Source organism: Protopterus annectens, chromosome 4.part0 (assembly GCF_019279795.1).
Source record: "Protopterus annectens isolate FY-2018-M chromosome 4.part0, PAN1.0, whole genome shotgun sequence".
In the NCBI taxonomy this organism is placed as follows: Eukaryota; Metazoa; Chordata; order Ceratodontiformes; family Protopteridae; genus Protopterus; species Protopterus annectens.
Genome location: NC_056733.1, coordinates 1,032,487,487 through 1,032,511,417, shown reverse-complemented (window position 1 = coordinate 1,032,511,417; position 23,931 = coordinate 1,032,487,487). Strand labels below are relative to the sequence as shown.

Below are 23,931 nucleotides of genomic sequence, written 5' to 3'. Positions count from 1 at the left end.
TAAAGGCCTGTGTTGGGGCAGGTGTAAAAAATCCCTAAGCCTCTTTTGAGAATCAGAGTAGTCCTAGCTTTCCCAGAGGAAATGCTCCCTAACAGTATGCAAAGTTTCACCAAAAGAGAAATCCTCTGGAGGGGAAGCAGAGGGAACAGAGTCACCTACATCACAATCCTCATAGGTAGATAAGGGTAAATCCTGGTCATCAGAGGAAACAGAAATTTCAGAATCCTGATCAGAAGAATAAGCAAATTCAGTCCTAGGTCTCTTAGAGGGGGAAGATTGTTGGCTTCCCCTGATTAAAGTAATAAGGTCTTCAGCCATTCTTACCATTTGTTTTTTACGCATGGAGGCCTGACCATGCGGTCTGGGCGTCAGTTTTCTAGACATGGATCGAGTTTTAGGCCTTGAAGAAGAAGATGGCGCTGGTTTAATATGCAAGTTAGTAGGGCCTGAATACACCTTCGGAAGCCGGTGCCTGCACAGCAGCTCTGGACCCATCCAAGGTAGAGACATCCGCAGGTTTCACAGCTGAAGCATCTCGCTGCATATACCAGACTCCGAATGGGTCTCAGTAGAGGCCTGTGAATGTGAAGTAGTGGGAATCAGGGGCTGAGTACCGGTGAACTGGAGACTAGCTTAGGAGAAGCGTCGTCGGCAGCTTTGGACATAGGCGGCCTGTCTCTGTATTTATCTTTGAATTTTTTCAAAATGTCGGTAGTCAGGTGGCTTACCAAAGCCATATCTGGATAGTTGAACAGAGTACCAAAATATTTGGGAGCGTAAATACACCAATAAATAGTTCGCTGTTTAAATAAGGCACAAACCGACAGCAAGGTACGTCATGGTCAGGGCCTAGGCAAGGAATACAGTACGAATGAAAATCTTTATGAGGTATTTGCTTTCCACAAGAAATACAATTATTGACTTTTACTGACATCGGTTTAAAGCAAGAAAAAGTTTTCATAATGGGGTACTTACCTTTAGTTTAATACTTCGGTTCTGAAACTCAAAGATGAAAATTTCAGGAGTCGGCCAACCGGCACTTGCGAACTGCTTCTGCTTTCGGGCACCGCACAGCAAGAAAGACTGATGTAATTTTTTATTTTCCAGGGGGTCTGGGAGGGTTTCCTTTTTTTGGGCCCCAAGGGAAAACCTTTTAATTTCCCCTCCCCAAACCTTTTTGTTTTGCATTATTGTGATGACAAGGTTTAGATCCCTGGAGCATGTAGCTCTGAGGGATTGGGATTTCTTTAAGTGTAGCATGTCCAACAGCTCTGGGTTTGACATGCCCTTGTATGTTAAGCAGAGATCGCCTCTGAGTAGACGATATGCGACAGAGTATAGCTGGAGTTTTTTAAGGCGGTCAGCATAGGGCATCTGCTTTAGGCCTGTGATTCTTTTAGTGAGGTATTTCTGAGGCCTTTCCAGTTGTTGCAGATGTCTTGAGAGGTACATACCAAATAGGGCATTGTATTCTATAATGGGTCTAATGAGGGATGAGTACAGTGAGACAATGACCTCCTTTTTTCTGGATGAAAAGCCCTTCGTGATGAGGTGTGCCACATAGAAGGATTTCCTGACTGTTGTGGCGATGTGGTTATCGAAGGCGAGACCACTGTCCACCTGTGTCCCTAAGTCTCTTATCACACTTTCTGTGTTTAGTGTACTGCCACCTATATGGTAATTCATGGATACATGTTTTTTCCCAAAGGGGATAACAATACATTTCTTGGCACTGAGCTTGAGCCCATGGCTCTGGCACCAAGCATCTGTTTCTGTGTATATATATATATATATATATATATATATATATATATATATATACACACACACACACACACAAATATATATATATATATATATATATACACATACACATATATATATATATATATATATATATATATATATATATATATATATATATATATATATATATATATACACACCCACACACACATATATATATATATATATATATATATATATATATATATATATATATACACACACATATATATATATATATATATATATATATACACACACACACACATATATATATATATATATATATATATATATATACACACCCACACACACATATGTATAGATATAGATATATATATATATATATATATATATATACACACCCACACACACACATATATATATATATATATATATATATATATATATACACACACACATATATATGTATAGATATATATATACACACACACACATATATATATATATATATATATATATACACACACACATATATATATATAGATATATATATACACACACACATATATATATATATATATATATATATATATATATATATATATATATATATGCACACACACACACATATATATATATATATATATATATATATATATATATATATTTATATACACACACACGTACGTGAAAGTTACCTTGCAGGTACACAGTTTAATACAGTAATTCGAACTACTGAGAGGGAGGAACTATGAAGTGAATAGTTAACTAGAAAAAGTTAGAAGTTTTAACAGTCAAACCCACTTACTACACCATCCAAAAACGAGTGTGGATCCACATCCATGCAAGACAGAAGCAAAACGATCTGGGCTACTGGGGATTGATTAGGGAACTATGGGTAAAGGGAGGAGCTTGAAAGTTGAATCTGAAGTCTGTGAGATGCAGCAATGTCATATCCGTAAGCTATACGCTCAGGAAGAATGAAGAGGACATCATCAGAACTATTAAGTATTAGAAGAATAACTTTTTTTCCCTTAAAGTAGAACTGTAAAACATGAATCACTCTACTCTTCTGTCCACAGCAGTAGCTTTCACTTTTAAGCTTTTCATCCTACTGACACATTACAGTCTGTGATTGTGGCCAGCCAGTGTAGAGAGGACTGCTTGCTGCTTAAAAGCTGCAGCCTAACCAGCTTTTACCACTATAAAAGACACGAGCCATTGCCCCAAGATGACAAGGTGTAATTATTTTCTTTTCTATGAAGGAGTAAATCTAATTTTATGTTAAACGGATTTACTGGGGTGGTAACTGACAGTAAACGTCCATTTGCAAGTACTGCCCAGGTGAAATAATTCATAAAGGAGAAGGAAAAAAAAGTACAGTTGTGTACCTACCATAAATGTAGATGTTCGAGTGTATTCACTCTTTATAGGTTCATACTAGGTTACCTACCCTATGGCATTTATAAGCCTAGCCAGAGTGTGTTTGGCTTTCGCCACCCATTTTAAATTAATTTCGCTATGCCCTTTTTCGAGGTTAGTATACTGTGCCTCTGTCTAACATTGACACAGAAGTGATACCCGGGGTAAACCTACGATCCCCCATCCACTCATCAAGATTCCTCTTGAAGAGAGTCAATGAGGGCCTCTGCCTAACCTGGACTGGGATTTTATTCCAGAGTGAAGGGAGCCTCTGGGTTATGAATCTGTCCCTCCAGCATGTCCTATTTATTTCAGTGCTGAGGTTCAAGTCTCTCGAGCGCGTAGCCTGATGGGATTTGGATTGCAGTCATTACTCTTGGGTTATCCTGCTGGCAGGCTACCCACAGTCAGCCAGAATTGCAAAGTCTAGGTCCGGCGTCTGTTGCTGTCGCCTCTTCCCTGACGTCAGTGTGCCACGGGTATAAAAGATGCAGCAGACGCCATTTTCTTCAGTTTTTCTTGCACTAGATGTCAGGTGCCCCCAAAATGGTAGGCTAAAAATATTAAGCCAATAATTATGCATGCAGTAAAATAAACATTTTCTTCATCTACAAGCAAATACACCACATAGGTTGTATAAGACAGAGAAGTATAGGTAAGGAATGAGGGTAATTAATGCTTCCAAGGCTTTGACAATGTTGAGTCCAGACACTTTTTAGGTACCACTGAAGTTTGCTCATATGCAGTCTGGCATATGGAATTAGTAGAATGCAGGATGCCATGAAGCCCCAAGCCTGCAGAATTTGTCTTGCAGATAATTGGGTCTTTGTTGCCAACATTTTGAAGTAAGAAGTTAGTTGCCTTTGTTTGTCTGGCGTGAGATAAGCCATCTGGGCAGTTGTATTTAAGCTTGCACCCAGGAATATTATCTCTTGAGAGGGTACTAGTTTTGATTTCTTTTCATTTACTGTGTACCCTAGGCAAATTAATAATCTTTTTACGAACGCCAGATGCTTTAGTAGAGTGCCCTTGTTCTCTGCTTGTATAAGGCAGTCGGGTCCAAGTAAGGATAAATTTGAATTCCTCTGTCTGCAAAATGCAATTACTGGTGCCAGGCATTCTGTGAAGACCCTGGGCACAGTAGAGAAGCCAAAGGGCAGTGCAGAGAACTGGTAGTGCATTGAGCCAGCTATGAATCTGATGTATCTTCTACAAGATTGTCTTATTGGTATATGCAGGTATGCCTCTTTTAGGTCCAAAGTTACAAGCCAAGCCTTCTTGCCGAGCATGGGCAGAAGCTGCTGCAGAGTTAACATTCAGAATTTTGGAACGTCCAGAAAGGTGTTTAGAAAAGACAGGTCCAGTATTGGTCTCCAGGCTTTGTCCTTTCTGGGGACCAAGAAAAGTCTTGAGCAAAATCCTTGTCCCTGCTCTTGCTGTGGTACTTGCTGAATGGCCCTCATTTGCATAAGGGACGAAACTTGTTTTTGTGCCGCTGCCCATTGATTGTGTGGCAGGTTTGGCATACCTTTTGCCTTTGGCAGGGTGTGAAAGTGGAACCTGTAACCCTGGGACACTATATTCAATACCCATTTGGCCTGGGTGATCATGTGCCAATTTTGAGAGAAAAGTGCTAGTTTTCCCCCTAAGGGGGCTGCAAGAAGATAAGTGCATGGTGCTGGCAGAGGCAAGTCATTGGGACTGTTTCCTGTATGGCTGTGTTTTGTCTTCTCCACTTTTGGAGGTAGAAGCGCCCCACTGTTTAGGCCTGTATGAGCCATGGGGCTGCGATCTGCCTCTGGGACGTCTGTATCTGCCTCTTTGTGGCCTGTCCGAAACTGGAAAGGACCAATTCTTTGTAGGCCAGTGAACCTGTAAGAAATCCTTTACTGTTTGCATAAATTTTGCTTTGTCCTCCATTTTCTTCAAAACCTCCTCTGCTTTAACACCAAATAAAGTATCATGATGTAATGCAGCATCTAATGATTTTGCTTTAACATGATCAGGCAGATTTTGTTCCTTTAACCAAGCATGCCTCCTAATGACAGAACCCGTAACTGCGGCCCTGCAGGAGGCCTCCAGAGAATCAAAACCACACTGCAATGCATGCTTTCCCACTTGTTCAGTTGCATGCAATAAATCCTGTATTTCCTTATTTTCTGTACAATCATTATTAGTCAACATTTTCTGTTTTAACAGTGACATTCAGTATTGCTGTTATTTAATCATATGAAATTGACAATTTTAAGCCCTCACAGCCAAAGTAGCAGAAGTGTAAACCTTTTTCCCCCATCTGTCTAGTGCCCTTGAATCCCTGTCAGAAGGGACAGGGTTTTTTGCAGTAGCGGCCTTAACCCCCTTGGGACCCTGAGAAATAGTTTCTGGGTCAGCAAAAGGGTTTTTACAAAGAAATTTATGTGAATCAGGAACCCTGTAGTATCTATCTGGTTTAACAGGAGCTGGAGGTAAGAAGTCTGGAGAAAGGCCAGACTCTGAAAATACATCATCTACAATGTCTAGCACAGGGGGAATAGCAAGAGGCCTGTGCTGAGGAAGTAAAAGAAAATCTCTAAGCCTTTTCTTTGATTCTGAGTAATCTTGGCTCTCCCAGTGGAAGTTCTCCCTCATGGTATGCAGGGTTTCCCCAAAAAAATAATCCTCAGGAGGAGAAGCTGAAGGAACGGATTCTTCAGCATCAGAATCCTCATAGGGAGGATGAGAGTATTCCTGTACAGAAGAGGAGTCAGAGGAAATGGAAACCTGATCTGAAGAGTCAGAGTCTGTCTCTTTCCTAGGCCTCTTGTCAGGAGGGGGATGGGAACCCCTGATCAAGGTAATAAGGTCTTCAGCCATTTTGAGCATCTGTTTCTTAGGCATGGAAGTCTGTCCTGGAGAATGCTGTACTTGTTTCTTTGTCTTTAAAGCTGCTGTAGTCTTTGCTTTTGAAGCTGAAGTAGGCTTTACATATAGCTGTGTAGGTCTGAAAACACCCTCAAAAGCTGATGCCTGCTCAGCGGCTCCGGACCCATCTGAGGGAATGATTTCCGAGGGTCCAATACCTTGAGTATCCAGAGGCCTTGCTGGCTCCACGTGGGAGTCGTCAGCGGCCTGTGGCTCTGAGGTAGCAGGTGTCAGGGGCTGCAAAAGCGCCTCACAGAGAACCGGCGAACCGGCAACTGGCTTAGCAGAAGCCTCGTCGTCGGTTTTGGATCTTGGATGCCTGTCATCCTCTTTTTCCTTGCGTTTTTTTAGAAACTCCAGTCGTCGGCTGTTCTTACGACAATATGTAATTGAATTTTCGGCCAAAGTAATGATAAGCATAATCAAACTGACGCTTAATAGTGCGTTTGTTGAATCTAGCACAAAACCGACAGCTAGCAACGTTATGATCAGGGCCTAGGCGAGGAATACAGTAAGAATGATACTCCTTATGAGGCATTTGCTTCCCACAAGAAATACAATTGTTAACGTTTTCTGACATCAGTCTGAAGCAAAAAAAAAAATTTCCCAAATGGGATACTTAGCTTTACTTCAGATCTGAAATTAGTCTGTGAAAATCTCAGGAGTCGGCCAACCGGCACTTGCGAAATGCTTTTGCTTTGGGCACCGCGCAGCAAGAAAGACTGAAGAAAATGGCGTCGGCTGCATCTTTTATACCCCTGGCACACTGACGTCAGGGAAGAGGCGACAGCAACCGACGCCAGACCTAGACTTCGGAATTCTGGCCGACTGCGGGTAGTCTGCCAGCAGGATAACCCCAGAGTAATGACTGCAACAGTGAAACACGATGAACATCAGGGGGTCTTGTAAGTTGTACATATGTAACACAAAACTGAAAGCAAAACAGTATGTGACACAAACTGTACAGTAGCAATTAGCAGAAATGGCAACAATTGCAAGTGAAATGCAAATGTTACAATTCACATGATTATACTTTGTGTTCACCATACAGCATTTTCTCTATGCTGTAATGAGAGACAGGGCTGAGAATGCTGGGTAAAGTCCTAATGGCTGGACTTTAAAAGTCTTAGCAAGTGCAGGAGACAAGGAAATTGTCAATTTTGGGAAAAGGTTCTTAGTAGATAAATCACCTAGACAAGACCAGATGGCTGCACCCTGGCAATGGAGAAAACATGCTCCCTAGTCCTCTGCAACCCTTAGTGATGTTTATGCATGGAAATGGTGTGGAACTGTACCTATTTCATCTACCAGACATTTGCACACCAAAAACAGTGGGGCAGGGCTGTGTGCCAAAGGTAAAACACTGTACTGGCACTCGGTACAGGATGCAGGCCAAACCACTGATCAATCATCAGGGAAATGCTTATGTCAGACTAACTGTGTGGAAGTACCAGACCTGCTGATCCTGTGTACCCGACGTCCCCCCTTGTCTCAGGTTGTGCTTTAGATGACTGTTTAAGGCCCCCTTATATACCTTGCTCAATTCTACATGCACTCTGAAGCTAAAAATAACTTCAATTTTAAACACACAACTAGTGAGCAGTATAACATTTCAGCAGCACTTATGCATATTTTACATAAAACTGAGGCAATGCAGACAGCCACTGAGCAAAGGTTTGGTACCTGACAAACTTACCAACATCTAGATACTACGCAACAGCACTGATGGAAAACTTGTCAACTCTTAACCATAAAAAAAACATCAAAAACTGTAATCAGTGAAAGTAAAAAACAAAAAAAAAAATGTCAGCAAAGGGGCAAGCACACCACACATATATACAAACTCTTGAGTGTCTCAATCTCAGGGGTAAGGGGAAATTATCAGCTACTTCCAACCCCCCCAATGGATAACCATTTGAAATGTCAGGAACTGCATGAACAAGTCTCGAAACACAGAGACTGAACGGATGAAAGAATGGGCTCTCATATACCAAGTCTGAGATGCCATTTCTCGAAATATCACCTTTTATCCTAGGTAGAGTGTTCTTGGAGTTGGTATATATAAATTGGGGGAGGGGGGTGCTTTTTCCCCAAAAAGATGTTTAAAGGAGAAGAACGATTTTTGACATTCGTTCTTCTCTTCTGTTTTTTTTTTTTTTTTTTGGTTTGTCAGCACTCAGCATTTTGAACCCCTACATTTCAATAGGCAAGCCCTCTCAATGCCTCTAGATATGCTAATTTTGAAGTCAATCAACCTCCAGTAATGTGAGTTACTCATTGAATGCTGCTGAAAAAATGGAAGTCTAAGAAAAAGATTCTATGACAAAGAATTCAATTAGATATAAAACTCACAAATTGTCATGCTCTCAGAAAAGAATACCCAATGCCTGGAACCACTATAGAAGTGCTCAAAATACGATTCATTCATACTTCACTTTATTCAGAATCATAGGGCAGCCAGAGCCCATCCCACAAAAGAGGGTGGGAGGTTGGCATAATGGTTAAGGTGTTTCCTTTACAAACACAAGGTGCAGGGTTTGATTCTCACATGGGGTAATTGGCTAGGCTTAAAATGTCCTACAAAGACAGTTAGCCCAGTCCTAATCTATGAACAATGGTCACAGGACACGGAACAAATTCATCACAGGGCAAATGCATACACAGTCACGGCAAGTATACCTACAAGCACTTTAGAAGTCTTTTTGTCTCATGGGATGCCTTTATGTGGAAGCAAAATCCCACAGACACAGGACTGACAAGGAGGACATGCACTCTCCTGCATAAAAACATGCTCGAGAAAATGGAGTCTTCACATCCTAGCTTTAAAATATCAACATGAGGCTTCTACAGGAGATAAACAACAAAACAAAACAAAAAAAAAAAACAACAAAAACTAATGAACAGCATTAACTGTACACATACAAAACAAATGAATATATATAAAAAATAAACTGCTGAAATATAACAAATCAGATATCTATCATCCATTAAAGCACACAGGTAGCAGATACTTTTTACTAGTGAAAATGCTTATCGCAAGCAACTTTAAATGCAGTGCTGAAAGTGACCATCTTAAATACAGATACACTTTTTGTTAGTCTTGACTAGTTCCATCATATTTAATGAATTAACCTTGCAGTTATTGTACTTCTCAAACTGTTCTTCAAACTGTCTTATTTTCTTCTGTAACTTCTTCATTAGATGAACTGGAGACTTGTCTTTATCTTCTCTGGAACTAAAGGATGACCTGCGAGTCCTGAAAAAAACCCATCAAATCAGCAGTTTACACTTTTGCACAGCATATGGAGGATAAAGTATCATAAACCAAACTATGCAATGCTATCCACTACCACAAATAAAAATAGAAACTTGACACTGCAGTTGAATACCTCCCTCTCAATCCAGTACAACAATTTTGATATATTGAAAACAATAATGCAATCCTGTCCTCAAAGCCTCTAATAATCCTTGGTGTACAATATAAATGTTCTGTCCTTACAAAAACAGGACTAATGAAATCACAGTAGACCTTAGCCTACAAAAACAGTTGATGAAAGCAGTCATCGAAACCTTAGGTCAGGTAAATGCTTCATTCGACGCCTTGTCATAAGTAATACCTATCACTAACCTCACTACAAGCATTTCCTTCCAAAGCTTAAGTGACCACTGTCCCACTTTCCTTTAGCCTCATTTTCTACTCTCAAAATACAACCACCCACAAAAGTTTCATTCTGACCAAAATCCTGAAAAAGAAACCGCAGCTTACACAAATAACCTGACTGGTCTTCAATACTCCACTGTTAAAAGTCCAGAATTAGCTGCCAACAACCAAATATCTGCTCTATTAAAAAATGACTTTTCATTAATAATTAGGCTAAAAAAAACATTTTATTATCTGGTAATTTGAGCTGTTAACTTTATTTAAACTTGGGGATTATACCTAATCCCACTGGAAGCAATCCAAGCTCCCTTCTGAGCAGAAAAAGTTCTACAAAACACTGCCAAACCCACTTTAAGGTGGCACAAAACCACAGCCACTACACACCATAAACTCAATCTCTCAAAATTAAAAAAAAAAAAAATCTGGAGGCAAGTAAATCTTGTTCCAGCACACCACAACAAAAAAAAAAAACGACCACCACTTGTCTTGCAATAACTTTTTAGAGTAACTTTCTAATTTACCTATTTTTAACAGAAACTCCCTCATCTCTCTCAGAGATGGGTCCATGATAACCACATTCCATGTCCTACATTCAGCACATATTTTATTTTCCTTAGAGATAAAAATGAAAACCCTTACACCAAATCCCTTATGACAGACTTCTTGGAAAAGGCCAACTGCAACCCTAGTTTCTCTCCCTTTGTAAAAGTGACCTTTGAGAGCCCCATCTCCACATTTTCAATGTATCCTTCAAGATATATTGTAACTTCCACTTGAAGTATAGAACAGTAAAGCCCCTGTCAAAAAATGCAATAGCCTTCCATCTCCTCAAACTTCTACCCACTCTAAGTACTTTTAACCTTAAGGAAAAATGTTAGCGAGCCTAGCCAATTCTCGGCTGTCCAATCATATCTAGTAATACCATGTCCTCTCATCATCAGAATGGTTTATGGAACGTTAAAAGCACCATGACTGCCATCTAGACTATGATGGCAACTAATTAATATGGAAAAAGGTAGTTTAAATAGTAATGTACTTGTGGGCCTCATCAAAGGCATGTGACGTAGTTGATCCCCATCTACTATTCAATACCTTCTAAGCCACATGCATTAGTGAGAAATCAACACCCTGGATTAAAAACTTTTGCCTAAAGGAAACATCCAGATTATAGCATTACCCTACTTCTTAGACCACAACCTCCTAATTAACAGATTTTTTCAGGGGTTCGGTAGTCTTCCTGTCCACACTCCACCACTACTTTCCCATGCATTCATTAACAGACTTCTGATGAAGCTTCCAATAACCTTACATGTGGATGATATGATGGACCTTCCAATAACCTTATATGTGGATGGCTGCAACAATTTAAAAAAAAAATAGTCTTGCCCACCTTGTCACCTTACAAAATCACATGCATTTTGCCCACCTTGTCACCTGACTAAATCATATGCATCTTATCTTCAACTACAAACAACTAAAGTAAAAAGAAAGGCCTGTGTTATTAGGGATCCACCAAAAGCCCCCCCCAAACACAAAGACTGGGAAATCCAAATCAATTCTACCTATACTATCAAGAGCCAATAGCACATACAGGTAGTCTCCGGATATGGCTCAATGAAATGCTGAACATTAATCACTCACATAAAAATTATTTTCCTGAGACAGAATAACTTCTCATGTCAAGACACCAAAATATGCAGGAGCAGTTGGGAAAGGTCTTTTACAGGTACAGTTAAGTACATGGTCTCCTCCTTATTGCAGCTGTCTGCCAAAAAAAAAAGTGTTCCATGCAGAAAAACTTGCAACAAGCATACTGGTTCATACCTCTTGCTCTGCACCAACACAGCACTGTTAAGTTTTAACAAAAGTCAAATAATTTCCTATCAAGCAGAGAACAGAACAGCTCTTGGATCTTCCTCTTTACCAACTACTTAAATTATATCCAGTTCCTTTTATCAAAAGGCAGGCTCTCAATCTGTCACACTCAGGTCAGACTTGGATCACTCCATCGAATTGCTTTATCATTCAGTACTCAGTACAAACTTGCTTGCTGTGACTATAACTTTTCACTGCTGCCCAGCAAACTTTGGTAATCACGGTCTAACTGCCTGTAAATAGTGAGACAGATCTTATGTCTCTAAAAACTGGCAAAACATCTGAAACTGCTAAATGCAATCACGTCCAAGATAATATAAATCCACATTTGTACTTCTTGTAGTCCTGTACTCAGCCAAACCGCTATTATTCCAACAAACTTTAACACACTTCCAAGAATTCTACCATTTTTGCCTCCCCTCCTAAAAAAGCAAATAGAACCAGTAGTTTCTTCTCCTATTACTCTTCCAGGTACATATCAGAAATATCAAAAAGGAAGTGCTCAATACACAACATGGATTTTCTCATGACAAGATACCTGCTCTTGTTCTCAGGCACACCATCATTATAATGGTGAATTAGACTACTTGTAAACCTTTCCTAGGCTGTCTACCTTGTATATACTGTAATTCAAACATTTAATGTTACTTTTCACTGTTCTGATGCTGTTTTTCTACTATTTTAATTACTGTTGTGTGACTTTAAATATGTTTGAATTTGTACTCGGTCCGAATCTGAAAAAAGGTTCAAAATCAGTGCTCTACTCCAATTAAATACAAATAAATGAATATAAGCAAAAGAAGTACAGTTGTGTAAGTTGAACTTGCACTAACAGTAGACGTTCAAATGATCACTGCTGCACAAGCCTTAGGTACATGGGTTATATCCTGCCAAGGACAGAGCAGATGGCCAGCTTCCAAAGCTTCAGGGCACCTTCCACACACCCAAACTGTCAAGCAGCTCGAGCTTTAAAAAGAAGTTATGTTCTTACCATAATGTTCCATGTGAGTTGTTCATCTCACCTTTGTTCTTACACGTGGGTTCGGAGCCGATCCATTTGCTCCGAGTCGGCCACTTTCCAAGCTCCAGATCTCTTAGAAGCTCAAGACACAGTCCCTATCCCATGATGCTCTGCTGCCAAACCCCAGACCTAGTTTGCTGAAACCAGCAAGAAATGCAACTAAGCAACCCAATATAACAAAGTAACTATTTACAATTAGTTAAAAGATAACCTGGCTGACAAGACGATACTAGTAAGATCAAACAGACCACCAGCCATACCCGTTCTTCCAGAACATGGAGGGGGAAGGTGGGAGGGAGTGTAAGAACAAAGGCAAGATGAACAACTCACATGGAACATTATGGTAAGAATATAACTTCTTTATATGAAGTTGTTCAATCTCGCCGTTTGTTCTTACACGTGGGTAGCGTCCCAAGCACCCTAATCCTGGGCGGCTCACGAGAGTACATTCCTGAGAACGGTGGAATCAAAGGAAGCCCTGTCCACTTTGTAATGAGTAATAAATGTATGAGGTTTGGACCAAGTAGCAGCTACACAAATGGTGTCCAAAGGTAAATGAGCTGCGTGAGCTAAGGACGTAGTAACAGCCCTGGTAGAATGAGCTTTCATTTCACGTTCTAAAGGTTGATGGGATGAAGAATATGCCAACTCTATACAATCAGAAAGCCATTTGGACAATGTAACTTTGGATACCGAAAGGCCCTTCTTATTGTCTGCATGGGAAACAAACAGTTGATCTGCTTTTCTGAATCCTTTTGTTATGTCCATATAAAATTTCAATTGTCTGTGAACATCAAGCTTATGCAAAACGTATTCCAATTTACTGGCATGATGCCTGAAAAAAGTGGGAAGTTCAATGGACTGGTTCAAGTTTGCTTCACAACACACCTTCGAGAGAAAGGATGGATTTGTTCTTAGAGACACCCTGTTGGGGGTGAAAGACCAAATATGGGGGCCTAACAGAGTGCTTGAAGTTCAGAAACTCTACGCGGCGAAGTAATGGCCACTAAGAAAATTGTCTTCCAAGAAAGGAACTTCAACGGACAAGAAGATGCAGGCTCAAAAGCGAGAAGCATGAGTTGAGACAGCATCAAATTTAGATTCCAGGGAGTAATCGGATGTCTGATAGGGGGTCGAAGGTGATGAGTCCCTTTCAAAAAGGCTTTACATAATCTGTGGGACATAATGTTAGAACCTCTGAACCCCACATGGAAGTTAGATATGGCAGCCAATTGAACCCTTATAGTAGCGGCTGCCGATCCACCGTGGAAAAGTGAAGTCAAAAATTCCAGAATGCTACGAATACGGGCAATAAAGGGATCAATACCATGTTGAGAAGCCCAATGACCAAATTGTTTCCATTTACTGTTATATAGTTTCCTGGTGGAGACTTTATGTGAGGAAACCAGAATATGTTGAACCGCGGGAGACAAATCATGAGACCTGGCTAGGTTGGGAAGTGGAGCAGCCAAGCTGTCAGTTTGAGGGATGCAAGAGAGGGGTGAATAACTCCCGACGAATGAGTCAGAAGGTCTGGCATTGGGTCCAGAACCCAAGGATCTTCCACTTGGTATTGTCGAAGGAAAGGGAACCGTATCTGCCGAGGCTAAAACGGGGCTATCAGAATAACAGTCCTTCCCAGGCTTTTGGCTTTCTGTAAAAATTTGGGGATCAGCGGGGATGGAGGAAAGGCATATAGGAGACCCGAGGGCCAATCGTGTATGAGTGCGTCCCTTGGGATGTCCCCCGGTGGAAGATATAGGGCAAAGTAGCTTTGGCATTTGGCATTCATTGGGGATGCAAAAAGGTCGCAGTAAGGCTGGCCCCATTTGCGGAATATCCCTTCCACCACTCGTTCTTTGAGGGACCACTTGTGAGGCAATAGAATGGCTCTGCTCAATTTGTCCACTATCACGTTGGATGACCCCAGGATGTGCATTGCTATCAGGAAGCGCCCGGTGGATCCAGCCCACTGCCAAATTCTCAGGGCCTCTCGGCATAAGGGGTAAGATCTGGTTCCCCCTTGCTTGTTGATGTACCAGACTACCAACATGTTGTTTCTGCCTGTACCGCAATTGTCTCTTGAGGTAGAGAGTCGTGAAAGTGTTGCAATGCTAGGAACACCGCATTAGTAACTGTATTTAGAGCACAACCCAGAGCTGTTGACTGAATTTCCTGTTTGCACTTATTTTTAAAATCGTTTTTTTCTCAAAACTTGCATTTTATCTGTCTTTGGCCTAGCACTCTTGTGTGGGGTCATTTATTGCACTGTTATAACTTGTTGATACTTGTGAACCTCTGCTATCTCTGAAAAAAACAAAAAAATCTTGCTTTTTTCCCCACTTTTCTGAGAGTTAAAAAAGTTCAGTAACAGGCTTGCTGTTCTTGAACTGTTTGTAAGTTTCTTGGAGGCCATTTTTTCCTTGGGCTAAAGCGAAGTCTCTCTGTTCATCAGTGGCAGTGAAAAATATTGAGCAGTCTGCCTGCCCCTGTGAGAGTGGTTATTGACTTGAAACTGTAGTTTTATTGGCCATTTTGTGTCAATTCCAAACTCCTTCATCTTCCTCTCTTAAAACCCTCTTTTGCGCGATTTTGCACATTTTTGTGCATAGCGCAACAGCTGGCAGTGCTGCCTAATATAGCAATAACCCACGCCTGGGTGTGGGTAATGCGAGATTTACCCAGGGTTGGCGTGGTTTGGTCCCGAGGGCGAAGACCGAGGGACCAAACAAAGACAACCGTGGGTAAATCCCGCATTACCCACACCCAGAAGTGGGTTACTGCTATTATACTATGACATTATTTAAGAAAAGAAATAATTACTTTTCTTAAATAATGGCATTGTATAATGCGCCTCTTTGCTGCCCTTCCGCAGCTGTCTGGTATCTGCAGCAGTTCTGATGTACTGCGCATGCCTACGCAGTACATCAGAGCTGTGGCCAAAAGCAACGAGAAAGCAAGATCTCTGTTGCTTTTACTGTATCGCTATGTTAAATGGGTTTAACATAGCGAGACAGCTTTAAAATAAGCAACAGAGATCTCCGTTGCTTATTTTAAAACTGTCTCGCTATGTTAAACCCATTTAACATAGCGAGAAGGTTAAAAGCAACGGAGAAAGCAAGATCTCCGTTGCTTTTACTTACTGTGTCGCTATGTTAAAGGAGTTTAACATAGCGCGAGAGCTTTAAAAAAAGCAACGGAGATCTCCGTTGCTTTTTTTAAACCTGTGTCCCTATGTTAAACTCTTTTAACATAGCGAGACAGTGTTTTAAAAGAGACGTACTAATGGAAAAAGTCCGGGCAACCGGACCTTTTCCCATTAGTATAAGTCTATTTACAATGTGCACGCTGGCCAATCGGCGTGCACGTTTTGGAATATTAATGGGGGGTCATGGTACAATTGGGTTTAAACTATTCCTGGCTCCACAAAGTCTGCTCTTCACTTTTTCCCTTAGAACTGCTCTCTCTCTCAATTTAAACACCATATTCTCATTCTAAGGCCCTTCACTGGTCCAATTAAGTAATCCTACAAGTTAGCACTATTAAACCATAAGCACTACTTACTCTTATACTCTCTACGATTACCCTGTCCTCTACTGGTCCGTCTTAAATTCAGTTTCCCTATATTACTCTAGCATGTCCAAAGGTCAGTCAATGGTTTCCTCTCCAGTCCACCTGGTGAATCTGGGAATTTTGAGGCAATGTTACAACTGTCTCATGTACATGGACAACCCTCTCCTCCTCCAAACAGGTTCAAATATATGTGAGAGATGCAACTATTTAGCCAAACTGGAAGCTGAGCTCTCTCATCTCAAAAAGTACAGTTTTGTACCTACCACAAATATAGATGTCCGATAGGTATGCATCTGCAGTCCTAACATATGGGTTGTCCTGCCTCAGGCAGCCCTTCGATCGGCCGGATTCCAAAGTCTGGGTCTGGCCTCGGCTGATGTCGCACTTCACCCGACGTCATAGCTGCTGTTTATTGGGTATAAAGGCATCAGCCGACGCCATTTTCCTCAGTGTTTCTTGCCCCAGATGCCAGGTGCCCTCTAGGAAGGCTAAATTTGGATAAATGCAAATGGTTCCAAACAGTAGAGAGCAAACAATATAAGCATGTATATACATATATACAAACAAATACAACACAATAGATTCCCCCAGCTAGCTACAAGATGGGCAAATACCCTAGGAGTACCACAGAGGGGAAGGAGGGTGGGTAATCCTGACTGCAGATGCATACCTCTCGGACATCTACATTTATGGTAGGTACAAAACTGTACTATGTCCTTCAAGGATGCATCTGCAGTCCTAACATATGGGTAGAATACCATAGCCAAACTGGGGGTGGAGGCACTAAGATGATTATGGTGTAGCTAAGATCCCTTGCAAAACAGCAGTTGCAAAACCTGCTCGGGATCTGGAGTATAAAGGTAGATTATAATGCTTGGCAAATGTATGCACGGAGCTTCAAGTAGCAGCTTCTAAAATGTCTTTGGTAGCCACTCCTCGTAGGAAAGCTGTAGTAGTGGCTGTAGCTCCTGTGGAGTGAGGTCTGATGTTTTCTGGAGTTGTCTTTCCATGAAATGAGTAACAAAATCTAATGCAATTTCCTATCCATTTTGAGATGGTCTGTTTTGAAATTGCTTTTCCTTCCATTCCTGTTGCATACGCTACCAGAAGCTGGTCAGTCTTTCTGTTGGTCTTGGTTCTGTCCAGATAATAGCGCAATTGCCTGTGCACATCCAATGTATGTAGTAGTCTTTTCCCCCCTGTTCTGTGGGTTGGGGAAGAATGTTGGCAGGTGGATTGCTTGGTTCAATGATACCCTGGAGACCACTTTTGGCATAAAAGTAGGATTAGTTCTCAAGGACACTCTATCCTGATGGAAGTTAAGGAAGGGCTGTACTGCCATTAATGCCTGTAATTCAGAAACCCTTCTTGCTGAAGTGATTGCAAGCCGGAAAGCAGTTTTCCAAGATAAGAACTGTAATTCTGCTGTTGCTGCTGGTTCAAAAGGGGGAAGTGTTAACTTTTCCAGCACAAAGTTAAGGTCCCATGTAGGCAAAGGAGGCTTCCTTGGAGGCTTTACATTTTTAATTCCTCTCAGAAACTGCCTGAGTAGAGGATGAGAGAAGACTGGAGGATCCATGTTGTATTCTGCTGAAATTGCTGATGCATGAATCTTAATGGAGGAGTAAGACAGGCCATTGTGGAAAAGTTCTGCTAAGTATTCCAGGATGTTAGCTATGTTTGCTAATGATACATTAGCACTCCAATTGAGGTATCTTTTCCATTTGGCTGAGTAAGTCTTCCTTGTGGAGGGTCTGCGAGCCTCCAGGATAATGTCTTTAACCCTCTGAGATAAGTCTGGGTTATTTTGCTTTATGTAATATTCCAAGCAGCTAGCTGCAGTGTTTTCAAGTTTGGATGTAGGATCTTGTAGTTGTTCTGTGTTAGCAGTAAAGGAACCAGAGGTAGAGGCCATGCGTGTGTCCGAGACATACTCCTCAGTAGCGGGTACCAATGCTGCCCCGGCCAGTCTGGAGCTATCAGGATGATCCTTGGGTGATCTTCTTTGATCTTCAGTAGCACTTTGTGCATCAAAGGAAGAGGTGGGAATGCATATGCTGTCAGGTTTTCCCAACTGAAGGATAGGGAGTCCACCTTCCAAGCAAGTGGGTGGTATGTCCTTGTGCAGAATTTCCTCAATTGGTGGTTGTGTGGGGATGCGAACAGGTCTATTTCTGGTAGTCCCCATTTCTTTGTAATGGTTTTGAAGATGTCTGGATGCAGCATCCATTCGTGGGCATCCGTGGTAGTTCTGCTTAAGGTGTCTGCTAGTGCATTTTCTTTTCCTGGCACAAATTTGGCCTGGAGTTGAATGTTGTGATTCAGGGCCACATTCCACAGGTCCATTGCCATCCGGCATAGAGGATATGAGTGTGTGCTTCCCTGTTTGTTGATATACCACATGACTGTGGTGTTGTCCGTCCTTATCAGCAAATGACCTTGTTGAAGAAAAGGTCTGAATGTCTGAAGTGCCTGTTTCACTGCCAGCATCTCTTTTTGATTTATATGTAGGTTCAGCTGGTCTTGTGTCCATAGGCCTTGTATACACTTGTCCACCATGTGTGCCCCCCAGCCTAGGTCTGAGGCGTCCGTGGTGATAGTCTGGCTTGGGTGAGGTTTGTGGAAGGGCAGACCTCTGTTCAGCTGACAGGCCTGAGCCCACCACCGGAATTCTTGTTTCAGGCATGGAATTATTGGAATCTGGGCTTCTAGACTGTGTTTGTGTTGAGACCATAAATTCCTTAGGTACCATTGCAACTTCCTCATATGTAGCCTGGCATGTGGAATCAATATTATGCAGGATGCCATGTATCCGAGGGCTTGCAGGACTTTCCTTGCTGTAAGCTGGTTCTGCGTTGTTAATGCCATGAAATAGAGTGGTAGTTGCTTTTGCTTTTCTGCTGTGAGAAATGCCATTTGCTTTGTTATGTCCAGTTCTGCACCCAAGAATGTTATCCTTTGGGATGGTACCAGCCTTGACTTTTTCATGTTGACTGTGTATCCCAGGGCTTGCAGTAGTTGTATAACCTTTTCCAAATCTTTTGTTAATTTGGTCTTGTTGTCCGCTTGTATCAGGCAGTCGTCCAGGTATGGGTAAATTTGAATTCCCTGAAGCCTGCAATGAGCAATTACTGATGCCAGGCATTTCGTGAATACTCTGGGCGCAGTAGATAAGCCAAAGGGCAATGCTGAGAATTGATAATGCTCTGATCCTGCAAGAAATCTGAGGTATCTTCTGCAATCTGGTCGTATAGGGACGTGCAGGTATGCCTCCTTGAGATCTAGAGTCACCAGCCAAGACTCCTTGCCCAGCATGGGAAGAAGTTGCTGTAGGGTCAGCATTTTGAATTTTGGAACAATGAGATATGTGTTCAGAGCGGACAGGTCGAGAATAGGTCTCCATTGGTTTTCTTTTCTTGGAACCAGGAAAAGTCTGGAGTAAAATCCTTGCCCTTGTTCCATAGGCGGTACCTTTTCTATAGCTCTCATCCTTAGTAGGTGGTTGATTTGTGCTAGAGCATTTGTTTTTTGGTTTGGTGGTAGGTTTGGCATTCCTCTCTTTTTTGGTAGAGTGTGGAAGTGAAACCTGTAGCCTTTGTCTGTAAAATCCATTTGTCTCCTGTAATGTAATGCCAGTTTACGGAAAATAAGGCAAGCTTTCCGCCTAAGGGTGCTTGCAGTTGTTCCCTGGTAGGCGGTATCAGAGTCAAGTCATTGTGTCTGTCCTGTGGGAGTGGTCGTAGCTGGATCTGTGGCAGTACTTCTCTGGTTGTTAGGCTGCCACTGACGTCCCCTGTAGGCACCTCCGAATTGACCTCTGCCTCTTGGGCGCCTATTTCTGCCTCTCTGTGCTCTGGAGGTATCTGGAAAGGACCAATTCTTTGAAGGCCAGTTTCTACTAAACCTCGGAGGCTGGACCTGTAAGAAATCCTTCACTGTTTGGACAGATTTTGCTTTTTCTTCCACCTTCTTTAGCACTTGCTGTGCAGGGGAACCAAACAAACTTTGTTTCTCCATGGGAGCATCTAGAAGCTTTGACTTTACATGGTCTGGTAAGGATTGCTCTTTTAACCAGGCATGCCTTCTAATCACTTTTCCAGTCATAGCTGATCTAAAGGAAGCCTCCAGTGCATCATAGCCGCATTTTAAGGAATGATTACTGACCTGCTGAGTGTTATGTACCAAATCCTGAAGGGACTTACGGTCTATAGGTTCAGGAGAGGACAGTTTTTTATTTAGCTGGTCTAACAAAATTCCTGATACTGAATCATGTGGAATTGACAGTTTAAGGCCCTAGCCGAAAGAGTAGCAGAAGTATAAACTTTTTTACCCCATCTCTCTAATGCTCTAGATTCTCTTTCAGAGGGGAGGGGGTTTTTGGCAGAGGCAGCTGCTACAGCTTTGGGGCCCTGTGAAATGGTTTCAGGATCTGCAATAGGAGCCTTATACAAGTGAAAGTGTGTGCCCGGGACCCTGTAATATCTGTCGGGCTTGGCAGGGGCCGGGGGAATTGAATCAGGGGCAGTACAGGCATCATTATAAGCATCATCAACAACTGTGAGTACTGGAGGAATGGCTAAAGGCCTATGCTGTGGTAAATGTAAAAAGGTCCTTAGCCTTTTCCTTGAATCTGAAAAATCCTGGCCCTGCCATTGGAAATGCTCTCTCATAGCATGTAAGGTTTCCCCAAAAGAAAATTCCTCTGGAGGAGAGGCAGAAGGAATGGAGTCTTCTGCATCAGAATCCTCATAAGGAGAATATGGGCCTTCTGGAGGACCTGAGTTGTCTGAATCATCCGAGGAATAGTCTGTAGAAACAGGATCCGGGGGCTCTGCTCTAGGCCTCTTCTCTGGAGGGGGTTGAGAGGCCCTGTCTGGGTGAGGTTGGGATCCACTGATCAAAGAAATGAGATCCTCAGCCAAGCTGAGCATTTGGGAACTGGAGGTAGGCCTGTGTGAGGGGGTTTTAGCAGGCAAGGCCTTAGAAGATTTAGCTGCTTTAGCCCTAGAAAAAGCCTTGATAGACATAGATGCAGGGGGCCTAGCAGCTCCACGTGCAGGAGTAGATATGTCTAAAGGAATAGTATCTGATAAATCCTGGGAGCCTACTACAGCAGGGGTAAGTTCAGTAGCGGATTCAGCCATGCTGTGAGGCCTCGGCTATCGGAGGCAGGCTTTCCGCCGAGGGAAGAACCGAGGACTCTGTTTCGGCCGAAACCGAGACACTCGCGGTTGGCTTAACCGTGGTTTCGGCCGAAACCGCTGTCGGTCCTTTTCCTTACGCTTTTTAGCTAATTGTGAAGTCTGAGTCTCCGACGGCATTTTGTAAGCAAAAGCGGGGCCAAAAATCTCCTCTGCAAACTCCGACCAACGTCTAAGTGTCCGTCGGTTGAAGGAAGCACAGGCTAGACAAGCTGAAACGTCGTGGTCTGGGCCTAAGCAAGGAAGGCAGTAAGAGTGGAAATCCTTATGAGGTATTTGTTTCCCACAAGTTAAACAATTATTTACTTTTTCTGACATCGGCTGAGGCAAGAAAGAGTCCCCAACGGGGTACTTAGCTTTTTAGAAGTCTTCGGTAGTAGTAATCTCTGGATCTGACCGACCGGCACTTGCGAACAGCTTCTGCTTCGGGCACCACGCGGCAAGAAAGACTGGGGAAAATGGCGTCGGCTGATGCCTTTATACCCAATAAACAGCAGCTATGACGTCGGGTGAAGTGCGACATCAGCCGAGGCCAGACCCAGACTTTGGAATCCGGCCGACCGAAGGGCTGCCTGAGGCAGGACAACCCATATGTTAGGACTGCAGATGCATCCTTGAAGGACATCTGGTGTAACCAGTCAGGAGGAGAAGGTAACCTCACACAACACAATTCCAGTATCACATAGTCCCACCACATCAGCGAACCAAACACATAAATACACAAAAACATACTCGGAGGCTCTAAATAAAAATCTACCTAAGCAACAGAGACCTCCAAAGCAGACATCCACGCAAACGCTACCTCAAAACAAAACAAGCACAACACATAGCCCACAAAGTCAGTGTGCCAAGCAGCCACAGCCCTTAAGGCTGAATAACACACCTGATACTCTTGTAATAGGTGACTCTATTGTCAGACACACTGACGTCCCGCTCAACAGGCTGAATAAAGAGAAGGTCACGGTGAGCTGCCTGTTGGGTGCTAGGATCCGCCACATAACGCAAGCACTCAGGTCACTCCAAAGCAAATACAAATACGACTCAGTCATTGTACATGCTGGTGTGAATGACCTGAGACGTGCCTCCCTGGACTACATGAAAAGAGACATAGAAGGAGCTCTCTGATCATGTAGCCCAGGCTGGTATGACCCTGACCTTGAGCAGCATCTTACCCTCACCTAGAATGATGCCACAGTACAAAGACAAAATGATCGATTTTAACAACTGGCTAAAATTTTGGTGTCATTCAAAGGGGATCCAGTGTCTATCAGCCTGGGATGACATGCTAAACAAGCCACGTTGCTTCGCTAGGGACAGCTTGCACCTGTCACCACTGGGCTTTCGGATATTGGCAAAGGCTCTTGTCAACCCCCATAGTGCCTTTTTTAGGCAAGGCTCAAAAGTCAAACCCACCCCCATAGACAGCACAAGGAACAAGAAACTAAGGGTAATGCTGCTTAACGCCAGAAGTCTTAACCTCAAGATGCACACACTCGAAGCTCTCCTCAGTATGGAGAACATTGATATCTGTGCAGTGACAGAAACCTGGTTCAAGGCTCCAGAGAGCACCCCAGTACTACCAGGCTATACCTCATATCATGCTTTTCGGCCCCAAAACCCAGACCGAACCACAAAAGGAGGGGGAGTTTCTATATTTATCAAGGATATCCACACCTCCAGGTTAGTGGCATTGCACTAAGTATCGGAGACCATCCATGTGCAACTAACAGTGGGCAAGACTGCTTTTCAGTTTATAACATCCTACAGACCAGCCTCTCAAAGTCAGGAATCCCACTCGGCTTTCCTGAAAACAATGGAGAACATGAAGATCTCTCCGAACACCATTATATTGGGCGACTTCAACTACCCAAACATTGACTGGGAGCACTACTCAAGCCCCAGCACCTTAGCCCAAAGGTTCCTGGAAATTATAAACTCAAATGCTATGGAACAACTAGTCACCACTCCCACAAGAGGGGACAACATACTAGACCTGATCATTACCAACATGGGGACTCTATGCTCCACACCAGAAGTATATCCCTCATTGGTAAGATCAGACCATAAATTAATTTCACTGGATGTCCACATCCCGACCCCACCCAGCCCAGAAAACCACAGTGAAAAACTTCTCAAAAGCGAACTTCTCACTTCTCAAAACCAAAGTGGAATCCTTCAAGGCCCCAGGGCCAGTGGAAACCACGGCCCAACTGCAGAATCCTATATAAGCATTCTGGACATCTCCAGGCATGCATGGATCATGCTATCCCAAGCAAAACCAAGACCCAATCATCCAAAGGAGGGCGACCAGTCTGGTTGACCCCTGCCATAAATAAACTGTACAACAAAGGAGGAAGCTACTACATGATAGAGCAAAATCCTAATAGGGAAGGCATCTCTGATCAGTACTAGCAAAAATTACGATCCTCAAAATCCTCCAAGGCCAGCTTCGAGAGAAAAATTGCACAGGACACCAAAGACAATCATAAGGCTTTTTTCAATTATGTTAGAAACCTGGGATGCAACTC

General features: G+C 42.6%; 1 protein-coding gene across 1 annotated transcript in view; it reads right to left on the bottom strand.

Annotated features, from left to right (window-relative positions):
- Window positions 1–23,931, bottom strand: part of FAM13B (family with sequence similarity 13 member B) — a 2,585,606-nt gene that overhangs the window by 1,153,884 nt on the left and 1,407,791 nt on the right. Inside the window, exon 12 of the mRNA XM_044069837.1 lies at window positions 9,205–9,335. Coding sequence (XP_043925772.1) covers window positions 9,205–9,335 — 131 coding nt within the window. The remainder of the gene's footprint in view (window positions 1–9,204; window positions 9,336–23,931) is intronic.